Source organism: Myodes glareolus, chromosome 10 (assembly GCF_982192425.1).
Source record: "Myodes glareolus chromosome 10, mMyoGla1.1, whole genome shotgun sequence".
Classification (NCBI taxonomy): domain Eukaryota; kingdom Metazoa; phylum Chordata; class Mammalia; order Rodentia; family Cricetidae; genus Myodes; species Myodes glareolus.
This window is the reverse complement of record NC_142035.1, coordinates 23,886,747-23,913,138: the sequence shown is the minus strand read 5'-3', so window position 1 is coordinate 23,913,138 and position 26,392 is coordinate 23,886,747. Positions and strand designations below refer to the sequence as shown.

General features: G+C 44.1%; 1 protein-coding gene and 1 pseudogene across 1 annotated transcript in view; one reads left to right on the top strand and one right to left on the bottom strand.

Moving 5' to 3' along the window:
• Pigu (phosphatidylinositol glycan anchor biosynthesis class U) overlaps positions 1 to 26,392 on the bottom strand; it is a 78,798-nt gene that overhangs the window by 14,075 nt on the left and 38,331 nt on the right. The window contains exons 7-10 of the mRNA XM_048431540.3: positions 21,307 to 21,404; positions 8,305 to 8,459; positions 6,041 to 6,184; positions 3,694 to 3,818 (exon numbers count right to left, since the gene is read on the bottom strand). Of these exons, the coding sequence (XP_048287497.1) occupies positions 3,694 to 3,818; positions 6,041 to 6,184; positions 8,305 to 8,459; positions 21,307 to 21,404 (522 nt within the window). The remainder of the gene's footprint in view (positions 1 to 3,693; positions 3,819 to 6,040; positions 6,185 to 8,304; positions 8,460 to 21,306; positions 21,405 to 26,392) is intronic.
• Positions 24,378 to 25,064, top strand: LOC146892783 (small ribosomal subunit protein eS12 pseudogene; annotated as a pseudogene).

The following is a 26,392-nucleotide window of genomic DNA, read 5'->3' as shown; positions in this document are numbered from 1 at the left end:
CTTCCTCTCTCAGGAATAGGGAACCCGGGGAAAGCAATGTTTATACTCTGCATTATTATATTTTTATCATTAAACAGAACTACAGACTGAAGACAGGAGAACGGATCTGCTTACTCCTCCACTCTGCGATTCTAAATTTCAGTTCTCAGTGGTTCTTTCTCATCCTCTATAAATACCTTGATTGACAAGAACATGTATTATTTCTAGACTAAAGCTTGTAGGGCCTGGTAGTCCAAGTGGTTCTTGGCACTGTGACCCAGTCAGAGAGAGGATCCAATGGGGTGACAGGAAAGAGACTGGGTACAAAAATGAAAGGGGTTATGAATGCAGCCTCTGGGCTGCAAAGGCTTTTCAATGTGCTTGGAAGACCTTCGCTAGCGTCCAGTTGGATTCAGGCCAGTGGTGACCTTTGCAGGAACAGGGAATTGCTACTCACTCTTGCTGGCTGGAAGGCCGGGAGATTAAAGCTCTATGCCAGAGCAGATGGAACTGGGGAGCTGGGGCACAGGACAGCTTGTTCCAGGCACCCAGAGGTGTTAGAGATGACCAAGGCCTACACCTTTCATCAGACCTGCTAGGTCAGATGGAGTCAAGTTCCTCAGACATTCACAGGGCTGCTTATCCAATCTGTGGCACCACACTGAAGAACAGGAACTTCTGACAAGGCCCTTGAGTCTCAGACATTCAGAAATAAAATATCACTTAAAGTATCTGGTCTCATTAGGAGGGTCATAGAGGGAATTAGGGGTTTCAAAGGTCAAAGAGATTTTATTTTTCTTAAATTACATGCTAGATAAATGAGAACTTACAACATAATGTTTATAATTTATTTGTATTTTAATCAACATTCTTTTACCTTTATACAATAATTAATTAAAAAAAACAAGAAGAAATACAACACACGTTCAACTCCAGTCCTGAAGTAGCTGGCTTTGCATCTGGACCACTGCAGGCTGGCACCAGCTCTGCCAGCAGGCTGTTCTCTAACACCACAGGTATGCATCTGCATGACTCATCCTAACCCAAGGCTACAGAAGCCAGTGACTGAGGTTTATTTATTTAGGTGTTGCTGTTGTTTGTTTTTTATCAACACAGAGTTTCTCTGTGTAGCCTGGCTGTCCTGGAGCTCAGAGATCCATCTGCCTCTGCCTCCCAAGTCCTAGAATTAAAGGCATGTGCCACCACCACCTGGTGTGATTGAGAGTTATACCCAGGGCAGGGCCTATTTTTTTCCCACTGGCCAATACAAGAAAACAGGTGAGGTAGAAGCAGGGAGAGCAGTACTGCAGCTAGTGCTTCAATGGGGCCCTATAACATTACCTATATTTAACTAGGACAAAAGACTTGACAAAACCTGAATAGACAAAGTCTACTCAGAGGTCCCAAAGCCCAGAAGACACTCTTAAGTGAGTATAATAACTCATAGATGACAAACCCCAAACAGGCGCTCCAAACATGAGCAGTCCCTGTACAGGGCAAAGCTGACAGCTACTACTCTGAACAGAACTTCAGATAAGCTGTGTCTCTAAATTCCTTGCCCAATCAATCAGCAACAGCCTCTACTTAAGAGTCTATTAGATCATCCAGGTTTCTGGAAACTCCCTCCTCCTTCTCTGCCTTATCATCCCTGTGGGCATAAAACAATTTATTTCAAGTTTTAAAAAATATATATTTATTTCAATGTCTCTGGCGTCCAAGTCTGAAGCTTTGATGGTGAAAATGTGCAGGGTGGTCCTGGCTAATTATTACTGATGGTAACTCATTACTATTAAAATATTTTCTTCCCAGACTTAAAAATATCCATGAAAGATATTTTTTGAGAGAGAGAAAGAGGGGTCTCCTATGTAGCCTGAAATTCCCCTATGTATCTCTGGCTAAACTCAAACTTGCTATCCTCCTGCCTCAGCCTTTGAAGTGTTGGGGTTAAGGACCCACACCAGGATGCTCTCTTCAGCTGAGGGATGGAAAAGGAAGTCAAAGGCCCAGAAAGGCTGAAACAGCTGCCGGGGAAGTCGGGACACAGACCGAGTTCGGCAATGTCAGACTGCTACATAACACCTCTGAGAAGGGACACTGTTCGGTGCAGGGTGGACAGCTAAGGCAAACAACCTGCTTCAGAGAGGGAAAGAGCAGTGTCTGAAGCCCTACCCTCCCACAGACCAAGGCATGCCCATATATTCTGATTGCCTCATGATTCATCCCTGGGTGATTCTCGTCTGTAAAATGAGGATGTCATGAGCGGATGATGCTGCCTCCTCTCAGCTCAGACTGGTCACCACGCCACCAGGTTCAAGAGTCACACCTGGCCTGGGCTGGCCCTGCCCACTTAGCTGTTTACCTTTACACTAGGGCCTACACTTGCAGGTAGGTTTCCTGCCTGCAGCTGGTCAGTTTCACTTCCTGGTTGACACCAGACAACCCCAAAACAACAACAAAACTAGCTTGCACTTGGAGTTCATTTCTGACACTTGGCTGTGTATCACAGCTCCCCTCCCTTTGGAACATAGAGAACCGGGAGGGTAACTGGGATCTGCTTCCTTCAAGGACAGCCTTCAAAAGCCCTCTACAGGCATTTGCTGATAGTTTTGTGCCAGAATCCACGGCGGATGCTAGAAACACAAGGGCAAAGAATATCTGCCCCGAGGGAGCCTCCAGACCCTGAAAAGAACTACCAAGGGAGGGAGAGTAAGGGCCCAAACGAGAGAAAGATTGGAGGTTTAAGGGACACAGAACACTTCTGAGCCATCTTCTGAGAGATGGGTAGAACTGAGAAGGGTCTTCGTAGGAAGGAGGAAGGCAGGTGTTCAAAACCTGAGGCTACAGTTGCACTTGTCCAATAGGAAACTTGGCCATTGTCCAATAGGAAGTCTGGCCATGTGTGGTGTCCTACATTTGAATTTAAATGAAAATGTTGGTTTCTGCTGACACCATGACTCACTCTGTAATCTCAGTATTCAGGAAGCTAAAACAGGATGAATGCTCCTAACCTGAGGACAGCCTAGGCTACACAGTGAGTTTCAGACTAGCCAGGGCTACAGTCTAGGCTGTGTCTCAAACAACAAAGAACAAAATCTGCATGGAAGGATACCCCAGGAATCCCAGATCTGAGAGGTAAAGGCAGGAGGATTAGGAGTTCAAGGTCATCTTCAGCTACACAGTGAGCTCAAGGCCAGTTTGGGTTATGAGACCCTATTTCAGAAAGCTGGGAGTAGGGGAGAAAACAAGAAAAAAAATTAGTCTCTGAATATTAGTAGCCACTCTATCGGAACACACGTTGGACATGGTCATCATTATGGAATCAAGGCAAGGCTCCCAGAGCTAGGCGTCAATCCTAGTCTTTCACAGCAGTCACAGAACCTGGAACAAGTGGCTCTGCCTTTCTCCACCTCAGCTTTCTCATCTGTATAAAAGAGATTCTTACCTCAAAGGCTGAGGCAGAGACCAAATGAGCTAATGACTGACAATGGCCAGGTGCAGAGTCAAGTGCTCTATAAATGGTGGCTAGCTGTATTTTCATCACTGCTCTCAGCACCAGGGGGCACAGGGGCACACACATGCAGACTGCCTCTCTTTCTCAGTGCTGCCAGCACAGCAGGCACCCAGTAAATGCTCATCAGCTCCCTCCTCCCAGCTGCTGTGCCCAAGAGTTAGATGAACTGGAAGCCACCCCACGAAGAGAGTCAAACTACTCACATCTGTAAAGATGATTCCACACAGGGAAGAAAGCCATGTAGAGGGCCACATCTCCCACAGTTGGGTAGGACTTGAAGATAGAGATGATGGCAATCTGGATGAACATGAAGAAGATGGGGTGCTCCCTGGAGCAGGGCAGGGAAGACAAACATGCAGAGAGATTAGCCGGGGACCAGTCCAGCTCTTATAGACTCCTGACCCCATTCCACAAACCAAACTTAGGCAAAGGCTGCCTTACTACTCACAAGGCATGGATGGCCAGGCCCCACTAGCAGAGCAGAAAAAATATAGAGATCAAGAAATTTCCAGAGGTGGCAAGAAAGACGAGACAAACACCAGCGAACCAGTTTACAGGGATACTGCCCATCAACAGCCACCTCTTATCTACCAGCTTTGGGCCTGGCCCCCAGGAACCAAAGCATGAAAGCAAATTAAGTCAGCATTCCTTATTAGTAGCCTAAATGACTGCTTATTAGAGAAATCAGGCAGTCTCTCCCAGCAAGGGCTCTTGTCAACAGGTCCCAAGACAGGCAGTGCCTGCTGGCTGATGGCTTGCTCACTGACAATTTGGTCAGAGCATTTACCTCTTCAGAGGCCAGGATATTCTCTCTCTCTCTCTCTCTCTCTCTCTCTCTCTCTCTCTCTCTCTCGTTTTGTTTGTTTTGAGATAGGGTTTCTTTGTAGCTTTGGAGCCTGTCCTGGAACTAGCTCTTGTAGAGCAGGCTGGCCTCGAACTCACAGAGATCCGCCTGCCTCTGCCTCCCGAGTGCTGGGATTAAAGATGTGCATCACCACCACCCGACTCTCTCTTTTGTTTTTTTAGATGGGATCTCATGTAGCACAGGTTGTCCTACAACTCACTACATAGTTGAGGCTAACCTTGGCTTTTTCCTACCCACTTCCCTTTAGCTCTTGCTGTGCTCTCAGAGGGCCACCGTAGAATGAGCCCAGTCCCCCTCCTCTCCTGTCGCTGCAAGACACGTGAAGCACCAAGGAGAGGAGGTGGTGGTATTAGGAGCTCTGTAGACACACAGCTCCATCACTAACATCATTTTCCCTACCTAGGAAGGACAGGAGACAGGAATCTCTTGATTCCTGATCCTCTTGCCTCTACTTTCTTAGGTGCTAGGATTACGGGCAGCTACCATGACTGTCTCAGAGTGGAATTTTTGGGACCTTAAACTAGTAACAGCTGAAACTGATTTTAAATTAATGAACTGCCATGGCTCCCATTCCCTGAGCCCTTTTTTCTATAATGAGTTCTGTAAAAAGTTTTTCCTGCATCATCTCAGACGATCCTCACAGTACCACAGCCAGCCCTCCAGGTACATTCCTGTCTCCTGTCCTTCCTAGGTAAGGAAAATGAAGTCAGTGATGGAGCTATGTGTCTACAGAGCTCCTAATACCACCACCTCCTCTTCTTGGTGCTTCACGTGTCTTGCAGCGACAGTCAGGAGAGGAGGGGGACTGGGCTCATTCTACGGTGGCCCTCTGAGAGCACAGCAAGAGCTAAAGGGAAGTAAGTAAGAGAAAGCCAGGTATATATCCCTCTCAATAACCCCTCAACACAAGCAAAGGGCCGACTCTGCACAGAGCTGGATGCCCGCTTAGGTAGGTCATTGTCAGCTGCTCTGAGGCCAGGATAATTGGACCATTCCTGGAACCACTGCAAGTGCTCTCCTCGGGAACATGGCATGGTCCAAGGAGAGGAGCACAGATTCGGGAGTCAGACAAACCTGTGTCTGAATTCCACCTCCGCAGCTTGCTAGCTGTGTAACTCTAGAACTACATCTCTCTAAGCAACAATTTCTCAACTATAAAATTGAATGATGGAAGTGAGATAATGCTGGCCTCCAAGTTGCTGAGTTTGCTATCAGCCCATTTCATAGAGCTAGAAAGGTACCTAGGAAGACGGAGGCTCAACACATGACAACTCTCACATTGTAGAGTGTGCTGCACAGAAAATCCCATTTGAAGAAAACTGATCAAAAGATTAAACAGGGCTGTACATGCCCAGCCTCCAAAATAATACAATTAGAATCCCTTGGGATAACTCATAATTGGGCTGCTGATCAAGAACATCCAACCAGACTCACTTTTCCCAGAGACATCCTCAGTGTAACCTCTGCTCTTTCCTGGAATGGTGAGCAGACTAAATTGTGATGTGGCTGCAGACATCTCCAGGTGAGACCAGGGAACCCAGGACTCCAGAGCATCCTCCCTGCAATTGTACTTGTGAGTGACTCTCGACTGCTGACCCTGGCTACTGGCACATGATCAAAAAAAGCCAAAAGCCGGATGGCAGGAGGTACAAGTCTGAAGAATAGATCAGGTCACATGAACTTACTTTAACTTGATGGCCAACGGGACTGTGTAGAAGAAGACGTTGATCTGAAACACGCAGACAAAGAAGAGACTGAAGTGCTCAAACATCTCTGCAAAGAAGTACCAGAAGAGACCAATGTTTGGGGTGAGATCTGGAACAGAGAGTCTGGAATAAGAAAACAGGGGGAGAAAAGAGCAGAGTTACATGTGGCTAGCTTTGCCCTGCTGTTTCGAAGACTTTGGGGTCACTATTAGGTGACCAAGGATGGCATCATCCTTCTAAATGTCATAGTAGTGTAAAGAGCTCTCTAGATACCCCATACAGATAATTTACAAAATACAGGGCCAAAGATGCAAAGAATAGAAGCCATATTACATACTAGCTAAGGACTGGGGACACAGCTGAGTTGGTAGGGCGCTCACCTAGTGTGCACAAGTCCTTGGGTTTGACCCCCAGGACTGCATTAAGTTCAAATGTAAGAGTAGGAGGATGAAAAGCTTAAAGTCATTCTTGGTTGAATATTGAGCTCCAGGTTAGAACAGGCTACATGAAGGAACAAAACAAAACCAAAACCAAGCAAAACAACCAAAAACCAGCTAAGCTAAAAGAATCTGAAATGAAAAAGGGATCCATCCTAGAAATCAAGAGAGCAGTCCTTCTTTTCTTCAACAGGCCAGTTCACAATCAGGAGCAACTCAGTATTACAAGAGGAAGGAGACTTAAATAAACAAAATCTATTTTGGGCATTCCAAAGACTTGCCCAGAGGAACAAGCTCTCAGAGCCTGCTCCTCCCAATTCTTGCTGCACAGCCTCACAGCAGGAGCCAGAAAACTGCCTGCCTAAGCCTGCACCTGAGTTTTCCAAGGGCTTCAGGGGCCTTCAGCAGGTGGTGAAAATTCCCAGGGCTATAGAACTCACCTGAAAATTTTCAGTTTATCTAGGAAACTTTTGTCTAGTTAAATCATTTAAGAACTGGCTGCAATACTGGCTCTTTCAAAAGTCCATGCTACCTATGTACACACACACACACACACACACACACACAGAGAGAGAGAGAGAGAGGCGAAAAAACAAACATTTGTGGTTTTTTGTTCTCCAGTGCTAGGGATGGAACTCAGGAGTTCCAGACTGCTAAAAAGGCACTCTATGACTGAGCTACACCCTGTGCTCTGTGTGTCTTTCTTTCAAAGGACAGAGACAGTAAGGGGCACTAGGCTGGGTAGTGACAAGAGTACTAAAAAAAAGCAATGTTGAAACTGATTTGTTTATAATTTATTATCTTTACTTTATTGGGTTTTTTATGTTTGTTTCTTTTGGTTTGATTTTAGTTTTGGTTTTTCTTTTTCTTTTCTTTTTTTTTTTTTTTTTTTTTGGTTTTTTGAGACAGGGTTTCTCTGCAGCTTTGGGGCCTGTTCTGGAACTAGCTCTTGTAAACTAGGCTGGCCACGAACTCACAGAGATTCCCCTGTCTCTGTCTCCCAAGTGCTGGGATTAAAAGCATGTGCCACCACCGCCCGGCTTTTAGTTTTGGTTTTTCAAGACAGGGTTTTTCTGTGCATCTTTGGAGCCTGTCGTGGAACTCACTCTGTAGCCCAGGCTGGCCTCTTCCTCCTGAGTGCCGGGATTAAACACATGCACCACCACCACCCAGCTTTTTATTGGGGTTTTTTGTTTGTTTCATTTTTGTTTTTTTATCTTTCTGAGACAGGGTCATACTATGTAGACCACGCTGGACTTGAACTCACAGAGATGTCTCGACTGTGCTTCCCAAGTACTGTAATTGAAGGCATAGGCCACCACATCTGTCTCCAATTCATAATTTTAAAAAGGCAATGAATGAGGAAAAGGGCAAGAGAGTCACAGTGTTCCCTAACAAATATATGTGGGAGTCTATTCTCTCCTTCCACCACGTGGGTTCTATGGATTAAAGTCAGGTCGCAAGGCTTGGCAGCAGGTGCCTTTACTCACTGAGCCATCTATGAGCCTTGGAAGTTTCTTTAATAGCTAACGAAAGGTGTTGAAGAGCAGAGGTCTCAAACTTTGTTCCCTGTACTACCCTAGTACCAGGAGTACTTGAGAAATGAAATTCTTGATCTCTGTCTCACAGCTACTTCATCAGAGCCCCTAGGGATGGGCCGGTAATCTGGATGTCAGAAGCTCTGAGGCATCTTACAACATGAGGACCCCTGCTGCCGACTGCCTATATAGTCTTCTTCCTGGGATTCCACTGGGAGCTACAAAAACAAATTAGCTTCCAGAAATCTCTCGTGAAGTCTGTACTTACATGAAACCGTAGACTGCAGGGATGAAATCCCAGGAGCTGAGAAGGAAGAAGGAGAGGCAAACTATTACCACTAGGCTTCCTACATACATCGTGGCATACTCCCAAGAGAAGATCCAGAAGGCTTTGCTCTTCACTGTCACGGGGATGTACTGCCGCTAGGAAAGAGGCCAGAACAGGACATTCAGGGACACCACGGATGAAAAACAGCTATCAGCTTATACATAAAATTCCTTCTGTAAAACCAAGCCATGGCACGTAGGTTTACAATTTTGTTGTTTCTTTCTTTCCTTCCTTCCTGTTTTTTTGTTTTTTCGAGACTGTGTAGCCCTGGCTGTCCTGGATCTTGCTCTGTAGACCAGGTTGGCCTCGAACCCATAGAGACCCACCTATTTTGTCTCCTGAGTACTGGGATTAAAGATATGTGCTGCTGCCACCACCACCCGACACCAATTCTTTTCTTAAACTAGAAAAAAAATTACAAGTGTTTTAAAAAAGGTATTAAGAGTGTGTGCATTCTCTGCCTGAGACCTACTAACACCATTAGAGGTGTGCATCCTGGAGATGCATACAAAATACCAATTAGAAAATACTCACTGCATCAGGAAGAAGAATTAACTGTGGAGCAATGGGACCATGGCACAGTAGCAATGACATATAAACTGCACCTATATATGTCACCATAGCTGAACCTGTAACATGTAAGGTTATAGTAGAAATTTGCCAAATAATCAATAGAAAATGAAAACATTTATGCTATCTTGAATTAATCCAATATTATGTATTATTTATAGATATGTAGGAGTTTTAAGCATAAAAGTTTTATGAAATATATTAGAAGGACATACACTGACCGGTAAGATGGCTTGGTGGGCAAGAGCACTTGCCGCCAAGCCTGGTGACTTTGTTTAATTCCCAATATCCATATGATAGAAGAATCAAGTCCTTCAAGTTGAGCACTGACTTCCTCACATGTACTGCGGCACATGTGTGCAGACTTCCTCAAGTGTACTGTGGCTCATGTGTGCACTGACTTCCTCACGTGTACTGTGGCTCGTGTGTGCACTGACTTCCTCCCGTGTACTGTGGCTCATGTGTGCACTGACTTCCTCACGTGTACTATGGCTTGTGTGTGCACTGACTTTCTCACATGTACTGTGGCTTGTGTGTGCAATGACTTCCTCACATGTACTGTGGCTTGGTGTGTACTGACTTCCTCACGTGTATTGCGGCTCGTGTGTGCACTGACTTCCTCCCGTGTACTGTGGCTTGTGTGTGCACTGACTTCCTTATAAGTACTGTAGCATGTCTGTGCCATCACCACAAAAAATACATTTTAAATGTAATTTTTTAAAAAAAGAAAGGATATACACTGAAGTCATAATAGCTTTCCAAGGCAGAAAGAAAAAACCCACAAGACTTTATAAATTACATTCTGCATGTGAAAGTCAGGAGGCAGCTTATAGGATTGGTTCTGGCTTTTCCCTAGGTGAGTCTCACAGAGCAGACTCAGACTGTTGGGATCAGCAGCAGGTGCCTTAACCCAGTGAGCCATGTCACTGGCCCTATCTATAATGTTCAATACATATGTTAAGAGCAAATATTAGCCTGACATGGTGGCACACACCTTGAATCCCAATACCTAGGAGGCAGAGGCAGACAGATCTTCATGAGCTTAAGGCCAGTCTGGTTTACATATCAGGTTCCAAACCAACCAGAGTTACACAATGAGACCTTCCCATAAAAAGCAAATATAAAATAAAATGGTTAAAAAAATCTTGATTTCTTTTTACATTAAGACCCTGTTTAAAAATAACTGATGGAGGGTTTCAAGTTAATATTTCTCTGCTTTCTAGAAGAAAGAAAAGTTAAAATTCATAGGACACATCACAAAGTCTGTATAGTGGCCTCACCCAGCACTGTGGCTGGGGTAAGAGAATTCCCGAGAGTTCAAGACTATCCTGGGCTACACAGTGAGACCCTGTCTCAAAAAATAAGTAAAATATTAGTGAGTGAAATTCTGAAAGGAAACAGACTTGTATAATCTCAAATTATCTTTCCGAAGGTACTAACTACAAGAAAAACCCAGGGTGGCCAAGTCTGACGACCTGAGTTTGACCCCCAAAATCCACATGGGAGGAAAGAAATAACTGTTGAAAGTTGTCCTTGGACCTCCACACGGACAGTGTGTCACATACACTAGGGAGGGTAAGGTGAGCCAAGTGCAGTGTACTATACCTAACAACATGGAATGTGTCCAAAAGCACTGCCTGTCGGATCTCAAAGCGGACTACCTGGAGGAAGCCTTACACAAGAAAGACTTTTATGGGCTGGAAAGATGGCTCAGAGGTTAAGGGCACTGGTGGCTCTTCCAGAGGTCCTGAGTTCAATTCCCAGTAACCACATGGTGGCTCACAACCATCTGTAATGAGATCCGGCACCCCCTTCTGACCTGCAGCTGTACATGCAGACAGAACACTGTATACATAATAAATAAATCTTAAAAAAAAATGTTTTTATTTCACCTGCATCAAGTTCTGGGTTAAAACTGGGTACAGTGCCTCACACATATTGATATTTGGAAGGCAGAGACAGGAGGATTGTTGAGAGTTCAAAGCCAGACTCAGGTAGCAAATGAATTCCAGGTCAGCCTAGGCTAGAGTGAGACCCTGTCTCAAAAAACTGAAATAAGATAAAAATGAAACTAAAGCCACAGAGCATGCAAAACTCCAAGTATTCTTTAAACCCAGAGTAAGTTTCATTGTGGTATTTTCCTGTTTTTACAGATCAGATTTATTTATTTTATGTGCACAGTGTTTTAGTATGTGCGTACCTGGTACCAAGCAAGGTGTTGGATCCCCTAGAATTGTAATTGTGGATGGTTGTGAGCCACCAAATGGGTGCTAAGCACCAAACCTGCCTTTCTCCACAGGCTCAGGATACAGGTGTGCGTCATCACACCCGCCTTTCACGTATGTCACTGGCTCTGCTCGAATCTGTATCTCTGCCCTCTTCTCTACCCGGCCCATCTCTGGCTGGTTCTCATTTCCACCAGGAAATTCTCCCTAGACTTTCACGTCACACACGCCACACACGTTCTGTTATCTGCATGCAAGGTCAAGACCAGATTCTCTGAATGTGGCCGGATTCTCTGAATGTGGCTGGCCCGGAGTCTTTCTGAAAAGCCATTGACAATGACACTGGGACTTGTTTCCTCTGCATATTCTGGATTTTGGGGATCCAGTCTGTTTGGATACTCACCTTCCTGGACCTGGAGGGAGGGGGAGGAGCTTGAACTTCCCACAGGGCAGGAAACCCTGACTGCCCTTAGGGACGAAGAGGGAGGAGGAGAGGGAGTGGGGGGAGTGGGAGGGTGTTGGGAGGAGGGGCGGAAATGGAAACTTTTATAATTTAATAAAATTACTTTCTAAAAAAAAAAAAATGAATGGAGCATAAACCAGGCAAGGAGCCTGCTCCACCCCAGGGCTCTTTAATCTTGAGCCTGTCCAGCTCTACTCTTCTTATCTCATCTCCCCCCTTAAATGTGCTGTGACTATTTAGATTAATGAGAAATACAGATGAAATTCAGTTCTTTAGTCTCACTTTGAGTTCTTTTAGTCACCACTTTGTGGTGGTGGTGGTAGAGGGTAAGTTGGAGACAGGGTTTCTTTGTGTAGCCCTGGCTGTCCTGGAACTCACTCTGTAGAACAGGTTGGCTTCCAACCCAGAGATCTGCCTGCCTCTGCCTTCTGTGGGATTAAAGGAGTGTGTCACCACCACCCGGCCCAACTAGCACTTTGCAAGTGTTCAACAGCCAAATGTGGGGTTATGACTACTGTACTTTTCTTTTCTTTCTTTCTTCTTCTTCTTCTTCTTCTTCTTCTTCTTCTTCTTCTTCTTCTTCTTCTTCTTCTTCTTCTTCTTCTTCTTCCTCTTCCTCTTCCTCTTCCTCTTCCTCTTCTTCTTCTTCTTCTTTTTGTTTTTTGTTTTTCAAGACAAGGTTTCTCTGTAGCTTTGGAGCCTGTCCTGGAACTAGTTCTTATAGACCAGGCTGGTCTTGACCTCACAGAGATCTGCCTGCCTCTGCCTCCTGAGTGTTGAGATTAAAGGCGTGAGCCACCACCGCCCAGCAACTATTGTACTTTTCAACTGGTGTATTTTTGTAATTACGATATATTGTGTGACTACTATATTTTGTGTGCATGTAATTACTGTACTGACAAGGTAAGTGAACATTTCCATCATCACAAAAAGTTCTATCAGAGACTAAAGAGATGGCTCAGTGGTTAAGAACACTTGGTGCTCTTCCAGAAGACCTGGGTTCAATTCTCATCACCCACATAGTAGTTCACAACTGTCTGTAACTCCTGTTCCAGGGGATCTGACACCCTAATACAGACACCAATGCACACAAAATAAAAATAAATAAAATAAAATAAAAAGTTATTCTGTTTTTAATTATATGTATGTCTGTATGTCTGTATGTGGGTACTCATATGTGAGTGCAGGCGCCCACAGAAGGCAGAAGTGTTTAATCCCTCTAGAGCTGGAGTTGCAGACAGTCGTGAGCCACCAACATGGGTGCTGGGGCTCGGGTCCTCTGCGAGAGCAGCACATGCTCTCAACCACTGAGCCACTTCTCCAGCACCTGAAATACAAGTTTTGGTTTTCGTTTGAGACAGGTTCTCACGCAGCCCAAGCTGGCCTCCAACTCACTATGTAGTTGAGTTGATGACCCTGAACTCCTGATTCTCCCAAGTGTTACAATCACTACACTAGGTTGAGACAAGGTCTTGCTATATAGCCCTGGCTGGCCACAAATTACAGAAATACTCCGGCATTAGCCTCACAAGCGTTGACATTATAGGCGTGAGTCACTGAAAATTCATTTGTTGTTGGTAGTGTGTGTATATGTTTGCATGTGTGTGTGTGCATGTGTGTGTGTGTGCATGTGTGTGTGTGCATGTGTGTGTGTGTGTGTTGAGGTCAACTTTGGGTACCCTTCAAGAAACATTCACTTTACTGTTTCAATAGCATCTACTTATTTATCTGTGTATGTGATACACAGGTGGTCAGAAGACAGCGATGAGAATTGGCTCTCCCTCCACCATGTGGGGCCCAGGAATCAACCTCAGGTCATCAGGCTTCTCCTGGTTTTGTTTTTGTTTTTTGAGATAAGGTCTCAGGTAACCCAGGTTGGCCTCAAACTCACTAAGTAACCGAGAATGACCCTGAACTTCAGATCCTCTTGCCTCCACCTCCCCAGTCCTGGGATTACAGACACGCTCCATCATGTCTCACTGCATTGTGGAGCATTAGGAACAAAACCCAAGTCAGTATTCTACCAACTGAGCTCCAGTCTCAGCCTCCTTTCCCTCGCAATTCTTATCCTATGGAATCCACCTTTAGTCAATGGGAGAATCTTCAGGTTGAATCTTGAGTCCTTTTGGGATGACTTCAGATATCACAACATTCTATGATCACCCTGTGCTGGAACCAACCATTTATTTTAATGGGTAAATGGAAACTCTAGATTATAGTATGGGCACAGACGTCCACTGGGTCAATCACTGTTTCTAGACCTTTTAGTGAGCACATGCATACATCAGCACAAACAAAAACATGAATCAGCTATCTATAGGGAAAGAACAGGTGACAATGTGACAGAGATAAAACATGGGGACTATGGTAAAGACTACGCTCTATGTGAGCAGACAGACCTTCAGATTCTGCAAAAGAATTCAGAAAGACTGCTGAGATGACTTACATCAGCGAGAGGCTTGCCTTGCAAATAAGAGGACCTGAGTTTGACCCAAAAAGTCTATGCAAATCAATGCAGGAAGCCAGAAATGGTAGGGTTGAGAGATGGCTCAGAGGTTAAGGCTGCTCTTCCGGAGGATCCAGGTTCAATTCCCAGCACCCACATGGCCACTCACAACTGTCTAAAACTCCAGTTCCAGGGGACCTGACACTTACAGAGACATATATGCAGACAAAATACCAATGCACATAAAATTAAAAATAAATTATTTTCTAAAAAGCCAGAAATGGACATTCTTGATGCAAATTTTGAAAAATACAACTTTCATGTATTGTGTGTGCACGTGGGAGGCAGAGGCTGATATTGAATGGCTGCCGTCACTCCCCCTCCTCAGGTGCTCTACTCAGGCAGGATCTTTCACTTTGGCCAGTCTAGCTAGCCAGCTTGTTACAGGGACTCCCTTATTCTGTGTCCCCAGTGCAGGATTACACGCGGTCACACGTGGTCTACTGTGCCCACCCCAAATTTATGTGTGTTCTGGGAACCCAAATTTAAGTGCTTCCACTCACATGTCAAGTTTCTACCACTAAACCATTTCCCCAATCCCTCTTAAAATTTATTTCCTAAAATTAAATACTACAATGAACTAAACCTATCTGTAGCCAGATTTGGTTCATGGGTATATATACTTTCAAACTGAAATTTTACACAATACTTATAATATCCAAAAGTCATACTATTACTAACATATATAAATATTTAGGAACTGGGTGGTGGTGGAATACACCTTTAATCCCAGCACTTGGGAGGCAGAGGCAGGCAGTAAGTTTGAGGCCAGCCTGGTCTACAAAGCGAGTTTCCAGGGCAGCCAGGACTGTTACACAGAGAAACCCTGTCCCGAAAACAAAACAAACAAACAAAAAATTTAGGGACAATAATTTTCAAACATCTTGTTGAGGGCTTCTCTTATTACAGAAGGGAGAGGGCTTCTCAGGGCTAGACACTGACCCTAGAGCCTGTACATGCTGGGCTAGTGCTCCACTGAACTAACTCGACTTCCAGCAGGAGACAATGTGGAGCCTATTTCCACATTGACCAGAGGTCAGAGTTGGAACTACCTCTAGTCCTTCAAGATTATTGTGTTTCTGTCTCAGACAAAGGTCCTACCTAGATTTAGGTAAAAGAGTTCTGCTCCCTCAAGGTTATCGTCAATAGGTGTGGCTAATAGCCAGACCTTGTGTGTCAGGAATAGAGACGTAGATGTGTGTAGATGTGTTTCTAACTCAAACAAAAGTCTAAGGATCCAATCAAGGGTCCAGTTCCTTTATGAAGATAACATTGGATTCCACCCAGGGAGTGGTTTGCCTACAGAATGTTTTGGTCTAGACAGAATGTTTAACTATGGTCTTAGCCCACGACCTTCAATTGGTTTATTTCCGTGTATCAAATTAATGCAGTCTTTTGTCTTACTCCTACCTTTTGGGGTCAGCAGTGTTTAAAGCAATTGGAAATTAAACACAGGCAAATTTCAGTACTCACTGGAACTCCCTCCCAATAGTACCCTATATATTTTCTTCATATTCTTTACTAAGATTTTCTAAATCCCCAAGCCTCTACCGCGACAAGAGGAATTTTTGTCGAGGCTGGTCCCCGACAAGAGGAATTAAGTTCACCTCTCCTTAATGCTCTAAAATATTTCCATGGAAACTATTTTCTTTCATGAATCAAGTCTTTAAAGGGAATTGAATCCAAACAATGGTTTTATATTTAAGCTGTTGGAATTTTAAAACAAGACCCTATAAGGTGGCTTATGCCTGTAATTCCAGCATACAGGACATGCAGACAAGGGATACTTGCAACAAACTGCCTAGCAGATTAGGCAAACTGGGGGGGACTATGGGTTCAAGTGAGACACCTGCCCCAATATATAAGGCGGAAAGAGACCAAGAAAACTATCTAATGTTATCCTCTGGCATCTACAAGCAGACACATGTGTTCATGGGCATCTGCAAACACACTTGCCTCCCCCACTTGGAGGGGAGGGGATGAGAGGAGATGGAAGGGGAGGGAAGGGAAGAAGGGAGGGGAGGGGAGGGGAGGGGAGGGGAGGAGAGGAGATGGAAGGGGAGGGGAGGGAAGAAGGGAGGGGAGGGGAGGGGAGGGGAGGGGAGGGGAGGGGAGGAGAGGAGAGGGGAGGAGAGGAGAGAAAAATTTCCTGGACTGTCCGAGGAGCTCCCTTAACCCCTAGTCTCCCTCACTGGTATCACAGTCAAGCTTTCTCTTTATTTTCTTTTTCCCTTCTGTACATTTGTTTTGGTTTTTTACTATGTAGCCCATGCTATCGTAGACCTCTTTAGGTAATCAGACTAGCCCCAAACTCATGACAATCCCCCTGTCTCAGTCACCTGAGTGCTGAAATTACAACTCTGCATCACCACAAAGGGAACAAGCTCAGCTTGTTTTTCACTGTGAACTCCGGTGCCGTGCATACTAGGGCTCTCTGTTCTATTCTGCATGCTATCAGATCATAACACTGTAAGTATCTCTCTAATTTGGAAACTAGACTCCAAGCCAAGGTCAACGGAAGAGCAGCATTGGGGGAGGGGACCAGATGGACTCAAAACTATCATTTTCCTTAGTGACTCACCAGGGAGCCAGATGCAGCATCCCTGCTTTTGACCCCGTGTCTCCTGAGAGAACAGAAAAACAATCTTTCCCTACAGGCTCCAGAAACTCCACCAGCAGTATGGAGGCAGGCTGATGGTGTCAAAAGACCAAATACAAACTAACTTTACAATTCCTTTGACCCTAGAAAAAAAGTAATTTTCCTTTCCCCTCGTGATGAGTGACTATCCTGTCAACAACCACATCATTGTCACTTGAATACTAAATAATTACACCTACCGAGCTCTCATTAGACTATATTCTAGACACACAATATGCATTAACCTTCTTTTTTTTTTTTTTTTTTTGGTTTTTCGAGACAGGTTTTCTCCGTAGCTTTGAAGTCTATCCTGGAACTAGCTCTTATAAACCGGGCTGACCTAAAACTACAGCGATCCACCTGCCTCTGTCTCCTGAGTGCTGGGATTAAAGGCTTGCGCCACCATCGCCCGGTGTGAACCCTTTCAACACGTTCTATTATCCCATTTTAAATTATTTATCATTATTATCAGTGTGTGTGCATATGTGTGTGATATGTAATGTGAAAGTCAAAAGACCACTCTGGGAAGTAAAGTCTCTTCTGCCATGGTGGGTTCAGGGGACCTAAGTTAGGTTGTCAGTGCTTTACAGAGTGACCATTCTTGCTGCCCACTATCCTGTTTTATACTTAAGGAAACTGAAGAGAAAAGCCAAGAGTGTCCAAACTAAGATACTAGAAACTGTATGCTATTCCTTTTTTTCTTATTCTGAAAATTTTCAAGAATGAAAAAAAGTTGCAGCGATACAATCATCAAACATGTATCATCTAGTTTATTTTTTTAAGATTTATTTATTTATTATGTATACAATATTCTGTCTGCATGCATGTCTGTAGGCCAGAAGAGGGCACCAGGCCTCATTATAGATGGTTGTCAGCCATCATGTGGTTGCTGGGAATTGAACTCAGGACCTTTGGAAGAGCAGGCAATGCTCTTCATCACTGAGCCATCTCTCTAGCCCCTCATCTAGTCTATTTTTGTTTTTTTATTTTATACCTAGTTTAAATGTTAACACCTTGCTACATTCGGGCTCAGGTTTTCTTTTTATATTTTTTCAGTTACATTTATTCATTATTTGTGCGTATGTACAGGTGCATATATGTGCTACAGTGTACATGTGGAAGTCAAAGAGCCACTTGTGGGAACTGGTTTGCTTTCCTCGTTTCAGCTCTAGGGATACAACCAGCGTCATCAGATCTGGAGGTAAGCACCTTTACCAGATTTCCTAAATAAAGTATACAGATAAAGGACGAAAGAAGCCAGGTATGGTGGCACAAGCCTTTAATCCCAGCATTCAGGGGACAGAGGCAGGCAGATCTCTGAGTTCAGGATAGCCAGGGCTACACAGTGAAACATTGTCTCAGGAGGAGAAAAATAAGATGAAAGAAAATGTAGCCAGTGGTGGTACACTTGTGTAATCTCAGCACTTGGGAGGGTGAAGCAAAAGCAGAAAGGAAGGAGAAAGGAAGAAAGGAGCAAAGGAGGGGAAAGAAAGGAAAGGAGGGAATGCACAGGTTACAGAGTTGGCAAAGGAGGGAATGCACAGGTTACAGAGTTGGCAAAGGAGGGAATGCACAGGTTACAGAGTTGGCAAAGAGCTTGCTGCACAAGCTTGAGAATTTGAGCTTGGATCCCCCAGCACCCCTAAAAAGTCTAACATGGTGTCATGGACCTGGAATCACAGCTCTGAGGGGCAGGGACAAGGGGGTCTTGGTGTGCTGGCCAGATAATTTAGCTGAATCAGTGAGCTTCAGGTTCAGTGAGACACACTCTCAAAAAAGTGAAGATGCCAGGCATGGTGGCACATGCCTTTAATCCCAGCCCTAGGGAGAAAGAAGCAGGCAAATTTCCATGAGTTTGGGACCAGCCTGATTTACATAGTGAGTTCTAGGTCACCCAGAACCACATACTGAGTCTCTGTCTCAAGAAAAAAAAAAAGGAGAACAATAAAGAACACCTAATTTGGACCTCTGGTCTCTGCATGTACACACAGAAGCAAGTGTACCTACACATAATCATACACACACACACACACACACACACACACACACACAGCAAACACATACTGATATGTGGAAAATGCTTGAATTCAACAAGAAAATAAAAGAAAACCAAAACAAAGTAACTTTATCATGTAACTTTAATTTGTCTATTAAATTAGCAACCACAAATCTAATTTGAAAAGCCAGTGCTGGCAGACAAGAAGACAGTTCACGACCCTGTGGATACTGCTGGTGACACCACAGGCTGCCTCAAGTTCTCTGAGGAACAGTCTGGTTTTGCATATAATAACTATAAAACTTTTTGCAGCCTTGGATCCAATTAGAAAATAATAGAGAAAAGGCTTTTTATTGGCTAGGGAGATGGCAGGACACAAGTTCAAATTCCCATACTCACACACAAAAAAAAGTCAGGCATGGCTGCAAACACACCTATAGCCCTAGCACTACTTGGGGTGCAGACAATCCATGGGGCTTTCTGGCTACCAGCTTAGCTCCAGATCCAGTGGAGATACCCAATGTCCTCCTCTGGCCTCTAGATGTCTACATGAACATATACAGCAACACATGACCACACATATATATGTATATACCAAAAAAAAAAAGGAAGAGTAAAAATGGTTGGAAGGAAGGTACATAGGAAAAAGAAAGGAAGGATGAATGAATTTCAAGCTGGCCTGGTAATGTAAGCCTGTTATCCCAGTTACTGAGAAGGCCTTCCTTCCATAGTGAGTACAAAGCAGCTACCTTGGATAATTTAGTAGAGGGTATTTCAAATTTTTAAAAAGTAAGAAAAGGGTTGAGGATCTGGCTTAGTGGTAGAGTATTTGACTATTGTGGGTTCAGCCCTACATTCAATTCTCAGTATAAAAAAGAGGAAAAATAAATTTCCACTGCACACACATACACAAACTATTAACAATAAATAGGCACCTCAAGTTCTACAAACAAGAATTAACCTTTTATCATTGTGCACATCAATATGATTCTAGATCACCAAGTAACATAAAATAATGAGCATATGATCTGTTTTAATGAGTGGCGGTGTATAGTCTGTCCTGGCCTACACAGCAGACTCTTCTGTATTTGAATCCCAGTGCTGCCAACCATACACTTTGCAAAACTTCCCTTCTATGAATGGACTTGAATCCATCTCGGTCCTGCATTTGATGTGTGCTCTTTTATGGGGTAGGATGAGTAGTTAAGGATCAAACCCAAAGCTTTTCATGAATGCTGACTGTTGGGATCCACCACCAAGCTACATCCCCAGCTTGAGGTGTATACTTTTTAGTTCTTTGTTTGTTTTTCAAGACAGGGTTTCTCTGTAGCTTTTGGAGCCTGTCCTGGAACTAGCTGTTGTAGATCAGGCAGGCCTTGAACTCACAGAGATCTGCCTGCCTCTGCCTCCTGAGTGCTGGGATTAAAGGTGTGCGCCGCCACCGTCCAGCAAGGTGAATATTCTTTATAAAATGAAAAAAAGAGCTGACTGGAAAGCAAACTCCCGAGTCAGACTGCCTGAGCTTGTAGTACAGTGCTGTCATCTGATGGATTAGCTGACTGAACCTCCCAACAGTCTAGTTCTAATTCGTGTGTCTAAATGAAATAAAACTACAATCTACCCTACCAAGTTCTTTAAAGCTGAAATGAGATGATGTCTGCAGAGGGCTTAACGTAAGTGCCTCCCATGCAGGCTGCTCCCCACAAACATCAGCACTTCGTACTCTGCAATTGCTCACACCTAGGTTCCGAAGCAGTGCAGAGGTCAGCCAGGTGCAATGGTGTAAGGCTGGTTGGTGCCTCGAGCTTCAAAATAAGACAATACCTACCATTACTTTCACTAGTGTGGAGTCAACTGCTTACTGAAAATAGCAGATGCTATTTAAAATTTGCCATTTTGGGGAACTGGAGAGGTGGATCAGTAGTTAAGAGCACTGGCTGCTTTTCCAGAAGACTCAGATTCAATTCCCAGCACTCACAAGGCAGTTTACAGCTGTCTGTAACTCCAGTTCCAGGAAATCTGGAGCCCTCACACAGACATACATACAGGCAAAATGCAAATGCACATAAAATAAATAAATTTTTATTTTTTTAAATTGCCATTTTTGTGTAATCACTGTAAGAACCTTACAAGGCAAGAGCAGTTATTAAGAAATAAAAACATAAATGAGCTCAAAGAGATCTATGTACATCAGGTGTAGAAGAAAGTGCCCAGTGTTTGGTGGATCCCAACTACAAATATTCTAAGTGAACTGTCCCTACACCCCACACACTTGCAATGACAGACACATCGAAAACTTAATGGCCATGAAGTCTCTCTCCTTTGTTTTTCAAGTGGCAGCAGGAAGACCCACTCCCAGCAACACTTTTAAAGTCTGTTTTGTTTTGTTGTGGCACCAGGGATTGAAACAGGGCCTCATGTGTGAGAGGCAAACATCCAACACTGAGCTAATCACTGTAGCCATTCATTTCCTCCCCGAGCCCCCCGAAGGAACCAGGCCATGTACCAAGTGTCACTTGGGCACTGGCACCAACAAGTGCTTACCTGGAGGAGATAGAGAAGTCCTGGGGCAAACAAGGTGACTGGGTACAGAGACTGGTATGTTGCTAAGGCAAGAAAAATAGCACTGAGGAAAACGCTGCCTGTGAAAAGAAACAAAGGTGTAGAACAACCCAGCCTCGTCAATCAAGACCTCACACAACACCAAACTCCTAACTGCCCAATTACCTGCCAAGTGCTCCTCATACGCAAGGTACTGGGCAAACCCAAACAATAAAACACTTGGCTTTGATCCCATGAAAGGAAATCATGGAAGTCAAAATCACCTGCCTTCAGCGACCTGCAATGTCACAGACATGTTTCTCAAGAATTTTTCAGATCCAGAAAGATTTTTATGAAACCTTAACCCAAAGATTTACAAAGAGATAACATCTATTAATGTCCACGTCTAATGCACCAAGTTCTTTAACCTGAAACTACTATTCATGATATTCAGAGCCGTGAAACCCAGCCCTCTGGATATCACAACAGTTCATCACTCTGTAATACCTCTATTTTGAATGTTTCTACTTTTCCAATAAAAACATATTATTGATTCTTTACTTTTAGGTCTCACTTTGTAGCCTAAGCTGACATCAACCTTGTAGCAATCCTTTTGCCTAAGTCCTCCAAGTGCTGGGGTAACAAACATAAACCATCAAATCCAGCTAAGAGTACATTCCTTTTATTAATGAGGCTACTCCCTACACAAAATCAACTACTAGGGAGTCATTAAGCATGTCATGAAAGAATCCATGATGATGTGAAAAGATACAATACCTTGTTAAGTAACATTTTAAGCGATATGGCTTATACCATCAGACTCAGCTTGTCTGTTTTCTTTAAAAACTTTAAAAATGAACATAGCCAGGTAGTGGTGGCACATACCTTTGATCCCAGCACTCAGGAGCTGGATCTCTGAGTTCAAGGGCAGCCTGGTCTACAGTGTGAGTTCCAGGACAGCCAAGACTACAAAGAGAAACCCTATGTCCAAAAAAACGGAGAAAAAAAAGAACACGCTTTGTTTGTTACAGGAAAGGCACTGACTTTTCTGTTTGGGGAAAAAAACAATGACAACAGCTATTCCCTTTCAGATATTTTAAGACAACTAGGTACCTTTATATCAAGGTGAGAAGTTTCAACACAGGCTTCAAAGTGACCTAGAAATCAGTAGAATATAATGGTTCAAAGCACGTGTCTCATATGATTATGGTTTATAAAACAGTAAAACTCATGGTCACTTTCCTGAGTGTGGAATCAATTCTTTACTAAAAATAACAGAAATCTTCTCACTGGTGTCTCACAAGAAACCCTCACTCTTCTCGAACCGAGGAAGTTTACACTTTTCTCAGCCTAGCTGCAGGGACACAGAGCTGATCAATGCGTTCTTTCACTCACTCTTCTAGTTACTTGATGGCAACCTCACCATCCCTTCAACTCAATCTCACCATCCCCCCCAAGTCAATCTCACCATCCCCCAAGTCAATATCACCAAGTCAACCTCACCATTCCCCAAGTCAACCTCACCATCCCTTTGAGCAGTCTATATACTTGAAACATAAGGAGTCACCTTGGGAGGAGGAAAGGCTAGGGACATACATGTGTGATAGAATTAGAAGGGGATTATGACAGGGAAATAAAATAGTTTAAAGAAGATGGGAAATGTATTAACAAAATGCATGCTTAAAAAGCATAGGGGGTACTAACTGGGGAAGAAGGGGAACAAGCTGGAGGAGAGAAACGTCATGATGAAACCTTTACTTTGTATGTTACTCTTAAAAATAGGTTATTCTTTTAAAAGATGAGAAAGTAGAAAAAAAGAACTCCAAACAATCCATTCTTCAAACCAAGACCCTACAGACTGAGAATCATCATGGTGGACAGTGCAGTAAGTAGGACGGCAGAGAAGGGGGAGTGGGATGTAAAGGACAAGGAGCAGAATTCCCGGAACAAGGCTGGCCCACTGCTGCAGTGAGTGATGGACAAATTCTGAAATTCAGGTACTTGCTACAACTGAGCAAAGACGGGGACAGGCCTAGCCAAGTCCTGACACCATGGAAGGCCTCCTCCTACCTACTAAGCTGTACAGATCTGGAACTGGAACCAAGTCACCTCAAGACGGGGAGGTGGCACCGTGGGAAAAGTGCTTTGCTTAGCTCAGAGCAAAAGTAGGCTCAGGATTCCTTGACCTGGCCAAAAAACTGAATAACAATTTGTGGGAAATTGGCTAAGAGTGTGGAAATGCTGTAGAGAATTTCCTATTCCACATGCTTTTCTCCGTATCTGGTAGCAGGAGAGAGAAAGGCCCATTAAGAGCTGTGAGAGCAGGCAGAGAGGCAACCACTCCAATTCGTTCATTCATACAAATGAGGTGAAAACACATGACCTTCACCTCACTCTCTGCCCCAGGAGACACCAGAGAGTGGACTAAACAGTTACCTCCTGCCCTAATTGCCCAAGATCAATAGTTCTTGTCTGGAACAGCTGTCTATAAGACCCAAGAGAGGAAAAAGGCTAGCAGAGGGGTAGAAAGAATGAGAAATGTCTTAGAAAATGTGCTCCGCAGATAAGGACAAAGCATTCTTCCTTCCTTTTCATTATGAATTAATTAATTTACAGACATGGTCTCTCTACATAGCCCTGGCTGTCGTAGAACTCACTATGTACACCAGCTGCTCTTAAGCTCATAGAGATCCACCTGCCTCTGACTCCTGGGTGCTAGGATTAAAGGAATCTGCACCACACCCAGCCCTTGGATGATATCTTAAATATCTTTTTTTTAATTAGTATTATGGATTATAAATCAGGACCTTGCTAGGCAAGTGCTCTACCACTGAGCTACATTCCTAGTGCCTAGATGGAAATCTTGAGAAGGGAGAATCTGTCCCACCAAGCTTTCTATTAATAAGTGGCATCAAGTCCAGCTGGGCACCTCAGCCCTACATTCCCTCTTACACCAGCGCGCAAGCCCAGATCCACCTCTGAAGTAAGTCAGCTCTTGCTCTCATCTATCACCAGTGTTTGCAGTCTCTTTCTTCTTGGCTTCTCCTTCACGACAGCACTAAAGGACTCTTCTAAAACAGTGACTTATCTACAAAGACCCAGCCATTGTATGGCAGTGCACACCTATAATGTCAGCAGGATATCAGGAGCTCAAGGACCTTTGGCTTAGATGAAACCAGCCTGGGCTACATGAGACCCTGTCTCAAAAACAAAACAAAAAAAAAAAAAAAAAGAAAGAAAAGAACAAACAGACAGTCTTTTCCCATTGCTGCCATGTCATGTGGCAGCAGGGGCTCAAGTGCAATTCAAGATTGGACTTCACCCATAACTCATGGGGTTGTAATGGGCATTCATACTGCTTTACAACAAGTAGTACTGAAAACCACTCTCAACCACAATGTCCTACCATGTGGAATCCTCAGAACTGCCACCGCCTTAGACAAGTGCCAAGCCTGTCTTTGTGTGCTTGCTTCCAGTTGTATATGCCAAGTTGGTGGAGACCCTTTGTACCAAGCGCCAAAACACACAAATGAAATTTGATGACAGCAAGAGACTAGGGGAATGGGTGGGCCTCTGCAAAGCTGATCAAGAGGGGAACCCCATAAAGAGGTTGGCTGCAGTTGTGTAGTGGTTAAAGACTATGGCAAAGAATCTCCAGCCAAGAACATCATTGAAGAGTTTCTCAAATGCAGGAAATGAACAAATAAACCTGGCTCATTAAAAACAACACAAAACCAAACAGACTTCTGAATGTCACATCTTATCAGTCAGATTAAGTTCAACCGCCAAGAGCAAACAAGATCCTCAGTGTCTTGGTTTTGTCTTCAGCTCTCCTGCCCGCTGCTTGCCTACACATCCCACCTGCTGCTCTTCCACTCAGGCCTCGGGCTCAGGCTCTTCCTCCTGACTGAGCCCTTGTCCTGTCACCTTCAGCAGCATGTGGAACACGAGCAGACGTAACAAAAGAAGCCACAGCTAACACCGATTGCTCAGTTACTAGGTGACATGCATGTGTAGTGTCTACCTCAGGAATGTGCCAGACTCAAAGAGGCCCTCAGGGAAGCATCAAACAGACTTGGGAAAGAACCACCTTCAGCTCATTTTCCTGTGACACACTAAATGTCACAAAATCACATATTTTACTCATTCCACCAGTGAAGAAACCAAGGCACAGAAGCAAGGTTAAGTAAAGAAACTCGAGTTGCCCAACTGCCCCAGTCCATACTTTTAACTCTTGCTAAGCAGCCGCGTCTGCTGTCTTCTAGCAATGCCAGTTTGCCCTTTCTTCCCTGTCTGTCTTAGGAATTTCTCAAGGGCAATAAATCTTTCTTAATTTTGAATCTCTTCCACCTTTTGCAGCACACGTGATGAATGCATAACTGAATGAATGAACATCATTCAATAATACACAGGAGATCCTTTCAAAAAGTACATAGCTGGGTGTGATGGCATGCCTTTAACCCCAGCACTCAGGAGCAGAAGCAGGCAGATCTCTGAGTTCGAGGCCAGCCTAGTCTAAAGAGTGAGTTCCAGGACAGCCAGAGCTACACAGAGAAACCCTGGTTCGGGGGGAGGGGGGAAAGACAGACAGACAGAAAGAAAAACAAGCACGTCTTGAGGAAAACCTCAGAGAGCATTAAAGAGAGGGTAATGTAGCATGAGGAAGGCGTAACACAAACCTGACATTAGAATGGATCAGATCATCCAGATGAGCAATTGAGGCTCATAATGCCAGGGGCCTGGCATGGGGAAGCTTTCTAGAAAAATGATGGCTGCTGCCTGAATTCTGGGGTAGAAATATGGTGCTATGCTAGCCAGTGGCCTGGCATCTGGGTATGAGAAAGAGTCAGGCATGGATGGGCACATGCATAACCTAAGCAAAAGTAAGAGAGTATACGGAGGTACAGAAAGACAGGAGGAACTGGTAAGGTGTGCAGAAATCTAAAAGGGTAAGAAGAATGAAGATGGCATCGAGTAAGGATGAAAGGTGGTTGGCACAGGGGCAGGGAAGATGAAAAGTAAAAGGTTACCAAATATTTTAGACAAACTGTGCAATAAGCAAACACTGCCAGAGTTTGCGCTGTGTCAA